General features: G+C 33.8%; 1 protein-coding gene across 1 annotated transcript; it reads right to left on the bottom strand.

The window, feature by feature from the left end:
* Nucleotides 1-1,294: 1,294 nt before the first annotated feature.
* On the bottom strand, nucleotides 1,295-2,923 carry LOC111374114 (uncharacterized GPI-anchored protein At4g28100-like). Its single transcript, XM_022996741.1, has 2 exons — nucleotides 2,226-2,923; nucleotides 1,295-1,965 (listed from the first exon to the last, which is right to left on the bottom strand). The coding sequence occupies exons 1-2, from the start codon at nucleotides 2,811-2,813 to the stop codon at nucleotides 1,720-1,722; spliced, it is 834 nt and encodes a 277-aa protein (XP_022852509.1). The 5' UTR covers nucleotides 2,814-2,923; the 3' UTR covers nucleotides 1,295-1,719.
* Between the last annotated feature and the right edge of the window lie 7,320 nt (nucleotides 2,924-10,243).

Here is a 10,243-nt window from a genome sequence, read left to right as displayed (position 1 = left end):
AGTGGTTGGAGAATATGAAGGAGTGGAATTTGTTTTGGTCGCAACCAAGGCAGCAATGTGAGGTGTATGCTTATTTTGGGGTATATTGTTAGCCAAAATATTGCATATTAAAATAATTTTATTCATTGCAGTAAAAGCTGAACAAGTAATCTAAAATTGCAGGAAATAATAAAAATACTATTGAACTTTCAAATTGAGGTATTGTTTTAATAATTGAAACATAAGTATAAGTGGGAGGTGACAAGAGTGAAAGACAAACGTAAAATCGTGATTCTATGCTAAAAAAAGTGTACACCTTTAAATTGTTTAGTTGTGAAAATTGATGAACTTTAATTATTACATAATTAGTGGTTTTAAACCTAACCATGTGTCGTCTGAAAAGAATAACACTAAAATCGATGATTTTAATTCCTACGACCAACATACTCGAGTTACATTTTCCTCGAGTTTTGATGATTCCAAAAAGTTACTCTTTTTCTTACTACTACTACTATTATTATTTCATCGTTATGCACAATACAGGCCGTACATTAAATTTTTTCATGAGACATGCTACATAAACAAGGGCTTGTCCTAAGCCCCTGTGACAGGGCTAAGGTCTTGATTTGAAATTTAATTTCATATCAAGGGCCCAGTCCTGTCACGGGGGCTTGTCACATGCCCCTGTTTGATTAGGAAATTTCTTTTTTCAGTATAATATTGAGGTCATCATTTCCACAAGACCCACTAGAACACCTTATTATAGTTAGTCACATGGAGAGGGGAAAAAATCAAAAGAGAAAAAATTAAATAGAAAACGAATCATATAGCTTCTATTTAATAATAAAATGTGAAATTGGAATAAATGGTATAAAGTTGTTCAAAAAGAATTTTCTTTAGTTCAAAATTAATTAGGGGGTCCTCAATTAAGATTGTCACGGATTTTAAAAGCCATTCTAAATTTTGATGTCTTTAATTGAAATTTTAATAAAATCCTTTAAAATTTAGACATCCTCGATAATTAGCGTATTTATAAAATTTTCATTAATAGAAGGATTTTAAAAGATTTGAATGGATTTCAAGTTTAAAAAAATATATAAGCAAATATTTTGAAATATACCATATTTAGTGAGATTTTTATGGAATTTGTAAAAATCTATTCCAATCCACAAAATTCATTAGAATTTATAATCCTTTAAAATTCATTAAAATTTTAATTAAGCAAATGATGACTTTAACTTTCGTTCAGAATTCGAATTCGGTAAAATTTTCCAGTGTTCATGAAACATTCATCAACATCATGTGGCATTAAGTGTTGAAATAAACATTTTTTGTTAGATAAAATTGAACCATGATATACAACACTTACGATAGGTTGGAGTTCCACAATAAAATTTACCCTAGAAATTTGTCCTGTGGGATTTACCGTGTCTCAAAAGTGAAATTTACTGTTAGAAAGACAAAAATAACCTTATTCCCCATTTGTCGATTAGCTTCACGTGATACCCCCTACATTTAAAAAAAAAAAAAAAATCACAGGCACAAAAGAGCAGGGGAGCCACATGACATGCAACAACAAACAAATCCCAAATTCTTAAACAAATTATTCCTCTAAATGAAGATAACCAAGAATATTAAGGGCAGAATAAGAATAAAAAATGGAAGAAATTGGGAAAGCCACAAGGACGAGGATGAGAATGAGGATGAGGATGATGAGGACGAGGAATCGAATTTCTCCAACTATAGGGAATCTACGGCCAACGGCATATTTTCCTGATCGAGACTGCACCTGGACTCCTCTGAGGGATTCACGCTGTACAAGATGGCCCGTAATACAGCGGAGACCGTGGGTATACATGCCGTCTTATTCCGGGCTAGTAGCCAAGTCAATCCCATGAGCTGGCAGTCTCGGCTCAGCATCTTGCTTGCTCGGTCATCATTTTTGCGCTCAACTTCTTTTCTTCCACTTTCGCCCTCGCCTTTCAACTGCAATGTAATCATTGAACAGGAGTCAATTAGACTTTTCATAAATCGGGATAAACAAATTTCTATGTCTCCATTAGCCCTTGATAATCATAAGAATAAGTACAATTTTATTACTAATAAAAATTACTTGATTGTAATTGAAGCATATTTTAAAATAAAATAAAAAGTTGTAGATACTAATAAAATTAGTTTCAACTTCAACGAAATCGGCTTAAAACGTTATCAAATAAAAACTGGAGAATTGAAATCGCAGGACTGACCTTTTGCAGAAAGCCAAGGCATTTTGAACAACCGGCGTTTGATGAATTCCGACAATTGTGCTCCAAATTCCTCACAGCCGCAGTGGGAGTAGCATTTATGTGATTCCCAGTAATATTAAACGCCGCCGGACAGTCGAGGGAGGTGAGCTGGTGGAGCCGGATGCCACAGAAGCACAAGACGGCGTCGCAAGATGCATTGGACTGGGGAATATGGATGTTACGGCTCTGCAGGGAGTCCTGCAGCGAGTCCACGCACTTCTCTGAGTCGTCAGGAATCATTGGCATGTCGCTGGTAATCGTCGACGGAGGGGTGTGTGTCAACTGTAGAGCCGACCTGGCGTGCGCAGCGAAGAGCCACGCAGCCAGCACGGGGCAACACCTGCTCCGGTCCAGCTTGCGGCCGCAGGCTGCTTTTACGCCGCCAAACAGTTCGGCCGACAAGTCCGGCCGGCATGTCTGAGTTTCCGTCTGTACCGGGAAAGCAGGGACTGTAGTCGAACTATTGAGATAATCACCCGGTTTTGGTTCCGCCGGCTCTGAAAGCAAGCCATTAATGTTTAATGATGAAATGATGATAAGTAGAAGCATGAACTGTGTGAAAAAAAATTGAAACTTTTCTCATTGGAATTTCATCCAAACAGACTCTTTTCGGGTTTACGGAGGACTTTTTGTTTATTCCGTCCTAATTAATGTGGAAGCTAATGAAGGATGGTCGATTTTCAACAATAATTAAGGAAAGCCAAAAGAAAGTCGTATCCAACTTTTACATTGAAAGAAAATGCCAATACGGAATAAATTATTGGAGGTTACCCAACTTTTAAAAGTCTCAATCAAGTCACAAAACTTTAATATTTTCAAACTAAGTAACTACTTTTGATGTCGTTGAAAGTAATTATAGAGTTTTCCTTGCTTTAAGACAGTTTGCTTTGCTTAACAGAGTTTGCTCGTGTAGACTTATAAAATTATGCAAACACCTTCACTTGTGTATAATACCAATCTAGGTGTTCATTAAGTATCCTTAAATAATTGGACATTTTAAACGAATATGTACGATTCATATTTAAGACATCCAAAGTAGATTGATGCTAAGAACCAATATGATTGAATTATTCGACGTTTTAAGGACATGGAATGCCAAGTAGGATGATGTTCAACAAGTTGGGCATGCAACTATATTATGCCCCTGTTTAACAACCATTCTTTTAAAACTTTTTTTTAATACTCATTTTTAATCACATATTCTCATAATACAATATTCTTTACATAAATTCAATTTTTATTTTTATTTTTAACCACATGTTCTTTAAAATTTTACTATTTAAAACTCATTCTTGCTAAAGATGACTATCAAACACGAGCTATATAAACTTGTGAATGTCCTAAGCCTCACGTGGCATTCTTTTTAATATTGACATCTACACGGTCAGATTCCGTTGATTACGTTAACATCTAAACATGGTGAATTGATTTATAATAATATTAAATTTAGTTACTTAATTGATTTTTTTTTTTTTTTTTTTAAAGTTGAGTGACTTAATCGAAACTCCGCATGAGGTTAGGAGGAACTCTTATCAAATTTACCCCTGAAAAAAATAGAAATGTGCTTGTATTGTGACGTTGGTGCAGAGTAGAGTGGAGTGGATAGGTTAGGATGGATAGGGGTGCACGAGAAAGGTGTTTGAGGGATCTATCTCGATTTTGATGCTTGAGGGTCCTCATTGACCAAATATATTTATCTTGGGGTAATTATTGAAGAAATATGATACACAAACAGGGTTAGGGTTTTTTTAACAGGAGTACACATGTCAAACATCGATTGGACAGTTTGAAAAAAAATTAAAAATGCATCAATCAGCTACTAGCACGCAGTCTCTGTCCCTAAACCATATCACTTGCCCCTATTTGACTAACATAATACAATACATTATTGAATTATGGGTTCTTAATGGGATGTTTACTAACCTCTTGTTTGAGCTCCATTATAAAGAGAAATTTTGGAAAAATGTATCATGGAATAGTATTTTTTTGGGAGAATGTGTGGTTAAAAAAGAAGAATTTTTTTTTATTTACGTATAATATTATTTTATTGAATAATGTATAATTGTAAAGAAGATATAGAGAACAATATATTAAAATTTTAAAGAGAGTCAAACAAGAGCAATTTGAAAAGTACACTTATGGTAAATTTAGCCCGTATTTGACTAGGATTATAAATTGCTATAAAATTTGTGTAAATTATTTAAAAATAAGTTTGATTAATCAAAAATCTTTAAAAAATTTACTAAACAAGATCTACCTATAATTAAAGGCAATAAATACTTTCCGTTATGATTGAAGCTCAAACTAATTAAGCTACTTATTTATCGACAAAATAAGACTTAATGATAAACTAAGTATTTTTAGTACTTAAAATAAATAAATAAATAAATTATTTACCTGACTTGTAGTAAAGTAGTGAGGGGCAGGCCTAGGCCTCTACCTCAGGCCCAAGACCATTAGGGGCCTAATTTTTTGCCCCCTTTTTTTTTTTTTTTTTTTTTTTTTTTTTTTTTTAATAACAAGGTGAGCAGGCCTAAAATAAGGTGAGCCGGCCCAAGACTAATTATCCAACAACAAAACAAAATCCTTAATACACCTTTGAATTTTGTCGCTAGTGGGCTTAATTTTCATCATTCGCCTCAGGGCCCATCAAACACAGGGTCGGCTCTGGTGAGGGGTCAGGGATAGGGTGGAGTACAACCAAATGTAAGGTAAGAAATTCAAGGAAACTGAAGAGAGACGAAAGTGAAAACAGAAGGCTGTCTGGGAATTTGGCAGTTTCTGATGTTGTCTTTATTCTCTTCATTCTTTAATTTCTTGGTCTTGCTGTGAAATTTTTCTTAATTTGTTTCAACTTTTTATTTGACTTGTGCCTCATGACCCAAGTGCTTCGATAATAGTAAAGCATATTATTCCTTCAAAAATATTTGAGTTTCCACTAAACATGTTTGAGAGTGATAAATTAAAATTTAAATAATTATATAATATGAATTTCACGAAATAATATTTTTCACACCTTCCTCTTACAAGCTAGTATTGAGAACGACTTCTGTACAATAAAAATATAAGCCGGTCTCATTTAGGCACGAGCCTTGTAAAATCAGGAGAAAGCATGTGTGATTTTGATTCTTATTTTCATCTTCTTATACCTAGGCACATTGAATCAGATTCGAGTTTCATAAGGACGTAGCCAAGGACAAACCTAAGAAGTTTTTTTCGGTGCGTGCAATATTAAAAAAGATACCAAAAATAACAACATTATAACTCGAACTTTATACTAAAATTGGAATACCTAACAATTGTTCATTACAAGTTTTCATACTTTGATATCTTTGTAAAATCACTTCATTATCATTCTTTAAGAATATATCTTTCTTCACATAAACAACGAGACTATCATTCATCCACTCATCTCCAATCCGATTTCGTAATCTATCTTCACAATGTTCATGGCAGAAAATATACTCTCCACCGTAGTCGTGGCGATCGAAAGAATTAGTGCCAAAGTCAAAAGCTTATAAACCAGTGGATATACTCTACTCTTATTTGTTAAAACTAATTTCTATGCGTGAATGCTAAGGTCAGTCAATTCTTCAAACTCTTTGTCAGAGGGAATGTCAAAAATGTATTTATCAAGTTGAGCTACCAGTGTGAAGAGATCCATTGTTCAAAAATCTAGCGGATAAAACTTAGCAAGTTGAATTAACTTTCTTTTGTCAAAAGCCAAGAATGAATTTTGTGAACATAGACAAACTACAAAATCAAGCAACTTAGTATTTAACTCCAAAGAATGATCATTCAATTCTTGAAGTTACATATCGATGATAGCATAGAATAAATCTACCCGAAAGTGATGCAAGTTGGTCATTTGCGGAGAATTACGATGAGAGCGACCACCATATGCATAATGCATAAACATAGTGTAATACACAAATTTTTTCTAATTAGATTTTGATAAAAAGAGATGAAGTATATCGATATTGGATAGGGATAGTAGTTCTTTTAGATTGAATAAAATAATGATAAAGTACAATATTTGTTTTATGATACACGCCACCTCGGATTTGACTCTATCAAATAATTTTTTTTGGTTTATCAATTGCTCTAGCCTACACCTATATGTAGGCATGATGGAAGGGTTTTACATACACAAATCCAAATATTCACTTACGGTAGAGAGAGAGAGTAGTGTTGGAAATCTAAAAGTTTGTATACATTATTGGCAATCAATACACTTTCACCGAAGCAGAGAGGTTGAGAAAAGAATTTGGGCACGAGCAATTATATTTTATTTTATTTAGCAAGATAAGATACTTTTGTGCAAATATTTTCGTTTCCTTATACTATTATATTCAATTAAATATGCATGGATTGCCTATGGACCTTCGTGTTCTTTAAAAAGAGATAGATGAAATCCTACGAGGTTGTAAGATGACTTAAAATAGGTGTATCGCTTGGTCACCAATATATTCCATAAAAGCAAAGTGGTATGAAGTGTAGATTTTATTTGTTATATAATTGTGCATGAAAATTGCATATATCTTACTGGTTGTTTTTCGATTGCTCATTCTTACAAATTTTTACAAGTTAGTTCAAGTCGAAAGGAAATGGTGGTGGGATGGTGATGCGAACTATCAAGTGAATCTAAGAAAGTAAAAAGAAATTAAACATTTAGTTTTTTTTTATGTCTCTAAATTTAATTATTAGTTTTATTTATTCAAAAACTCATTTGTTTAATTAGTCCACTGATTGTGTTTAAATTTTAGGCCATGTTACAGCAACAGAGGGGCTGATTGCCCCCATGACCGAACCCCACAAATAGGGGGGGTCCCAAGCTTTTTTTGCGGACCCTAGCCCATTTGTGGGGCTCCTACCGCCTCTCTCTTACATGAACAAAATTCTTAAATTTTTGGAAACTCTCAGATCTTGCGTTTAAATTGATATTTATATTTGAAAATAAAGAATTCCTTCTATTTGAGACGTTCCAAAATTATAAAAGAGAAAATTAAGTTTTTCGTAATGCTCTAACATTTATAAAAATTTGGAGCGTTACATTATGGTATCAGAGCATGATTTTACTTTCCTGTAGACTTTTGTTTTTGTAAACCTGAAAAAAAAATTCACATGAACAATGACAAAAAGAAAAGATGTTTTTTTTTAAAAAAATCGTTTCTTTTATTTTGAAGAATAAATGTTTGTTTAAATTGATTTTGAAAAATAGTAGTTTAAAATTTAAATTGTTATGGTTTAATGTCCATAATTTAAGTTTCACATTTGATAAATTTTTATGTGTTTAACTTTAGCCATTGGTGATGTTTTAAACATGCACCAATTTGAAAATTTACATTTTAAGAGATTTCATGTTTGACTTGTTGTTTGAGTTTTGTTGATTTGCGTAATTGCAAAATTGAAAGGTTTTGTCAAGAAGATCTAAACTATCTAAGAAGTGTTTAGGATTTAAGCGGTCTGTCTGTGACCCCCCCTCCTCATCTGGAAGACTTTTAGTAGTGCATTATTCAAATCAACGAAGCGGAAAAGAATATTTCAAACATTCTAGTTAAAAAGGGGGGGGGGGTTTCGGAACTTTATTTTGAGAAAATCTTATATATATGTTTGTCAGAAAAAATGTGTTATAAGAATACTTGGCACGTGGCAATCACTATTCGACCATTCTCCAATTGATCCCAAGTATGAAATGAATCCTTTTATTTTTAATTTTCTAGCATGGTTATGAGTTATGTTTCTACATGTCATGAAATGTATAAATATATTACCACACGTGACTTATTAGATGAATTTTTGAATATTGTTTAGCATAATTAAAATTAGGTTGGTCACATTATTAGGATTTGAAAAATAACTAGGATGATTGGAAATAGCCCAACATCCCTACAGCGTGATCAAATTGCTGCCGAAAAGTACGTAAATTATGAAGTAAAATGGGAGTGGACTTTTACGAACATGTTGAGGATTTCCTTTCTAAGTGGGAGCAAGCAAAATCATTCGGATATAATGAGGGGACAATCCTCTCGATATACCATTTCATAAGTACTATGCGACCCCAATGGAGAGACGTGGCTTACTTCATGAGAGATTTGAATTATGGGATGTATTCACAAAAAGAATGGGATGTGATCGATTTTAAAGGATATTGTCAAAATATCATAATCCTATGGAATCACAGACAACAAAAGTAGTGCCAGAGCCAGAGCTCAAGCCCGAGCTCGAGCCTGAGCCTGAGCCTGAGCCTGAGCCTGAACTAGAGCTAGAGGAAGAGCCTGATGAGAACCCAGGAAGAGCTTGACGATGACCCAGAAGAGGAAATTGAACTAGAGCCAGAAGAACTTGAGCAAGAATTCGAACCATAAAATTTCATTGATTTGGTTACAGATTCTGAGCCAAAGTCATGATTACTTCAGACGATGAGACTCCACCAAAATAAGATTCTTAGGACTCATAAAAATTAGAAATAGATGTTATTTGCTTACTTAGGAACAATTTATTTTTCTGTCTTATTTGGTATTATTTTTTAAAACAAAATACTATATGTAAAGATTTGGAAATTTTTAAGTTTTTCGCCATTATAAAAATTATTATTATTATGTTTATTTCGCGTTAAGAAAATGGCAAGACAACAACAAAACCAAGTTACAGTCATTAGAGATTTGTCGAAGGCTTACAAGATCTGGGTAGACAACAAGCTCAAGCCGGTTCCCAAAACGTAAATATTAACAATGCCAGCTCAATTGTGGAGTAGTTTCGTCGCTATAAACCTCCAACCTTCGATGGCAAGGCAGACCCACTGACAGCTGAGGAATGGAGTGAATCTTCAAACATCTATCTTACACTGATACTCCAAAGGTATTATACCCAGTATTCATGTTAGTCGATGATGCAAGCCACTGGTGGGAGCCAGCATCGCGCACCAGAACGGAGGTACAACAACTTGCTCTGACTTTTACACAATTTAAGGCGAGGTGCTGGCAAAATAATTCCCACAAGCTCTAAGAGATCGAAAAGAGACAGAATTCTTTCAATTTAAATAGGGAAAGATGAAGCTTGAAGGTTATGAGAGAAAGTTTGAACAACTCTTTAGGTACGTGCTACACCTAGTGGACATAGAAACAAAGAAAGCAAGGAGGTTTGAGTTAGGATTGCGCCCTGAGATTGATGGAATAATGACATCCCACCAATTCACCACCTATAGCCTTGTATTGCATACTGCCCAGGCAATCTCAAATAGGTTGGAGATTGATCAAACTCCTCAGTAAGGGGTCAAGCCTTTAGGAAAGAGGAAATGGAATGGGTCCAATGAAGAAAAAGGAGAATGACAGAATAAGAAAGTCAACTTTAGATCAAGCTTTGAACAAGTCCGCTCACCCTGTCTAAAGTGCAATAGGATGCATGGTGGTGAATGTCTATTTAGGAAATAAAATTGCAAAGAAAACCCCTTGAAGAAGAATGATGAGCAAGAAAAGAAGAGAAATGCCTGAGTTTTTGTTTTAGCCCAGGAACGGACAACAGAAGACCCGAACTCAGGTAATTTTGAGGACGAAATTCTTTTAAGAAGGGATATATATATATATATATATATATAAATTTATCGTTATACTTAAAAAAGAAAAATGGACAAATGATATATATTTTAAATTCCTATCTTATCTAGAGTCAAATAATTAGATTTTGATAAAAAGAGATGAAGTATATCGATATTGGAAAGGGATGGTAGTTCTTCTAGATTGAATAAAACAATGATAAAGTACAATATTTATTTTATGATACACACCACCTTGGATTTGACTCTATCAAATAAATTTTTTTGGTTTATCAATTACTGTAGCCTACACCTATGTATAGGTGTGATGGAAGAGTTTTACATACACAAATCCAAATATTCACTTATGGTAGAGAGAGGGAGAGAGAATAGTGTTGGAAATCTAAAAGTTTGCATGCATTATTGTCAATCAATACACTTACAC

The sequence above is a fragment of the Olea europaea genome, unplaced genomic scaffold (assembly GCF_002742605.1).
Source record: "Olea europaea var. sylvestris unplaced genomic scaffold, O_europaea_v1 scaffold1203, whole genome shotgun sequence".
In the NCBI taxonomy this organism is placed as follows: Eukaryota; Viridiplantae; Streptophyta; class Magnoliopsida; order Lamiales; family Oleaceae; genus Olea; species Olea europaea.
Note: the sequence above shows the minus strand (reverse complement) of the source record. Positions and strands in the feature narration are given on the sequence as shown.

What these genes read in the sequence shown, in the direction of transcription:
- LOC111374114 (XM_022996741.1), bottom strand. Translation starts at nt 2,813, where the DNA reads ATGCTTCTACTTATCATCATTTCATCATTAAACATTAATGGCTTGCTT. An exon ending in GCCTTGGCTTTCTGCAAAAG is followed by an intron (nt 1,966 to 2,225) that starts GTCAGTCCTGCG and finishes ATTACATTGCAG; the next exon opens with TTGAAAGGCGAGGGCGAAAG.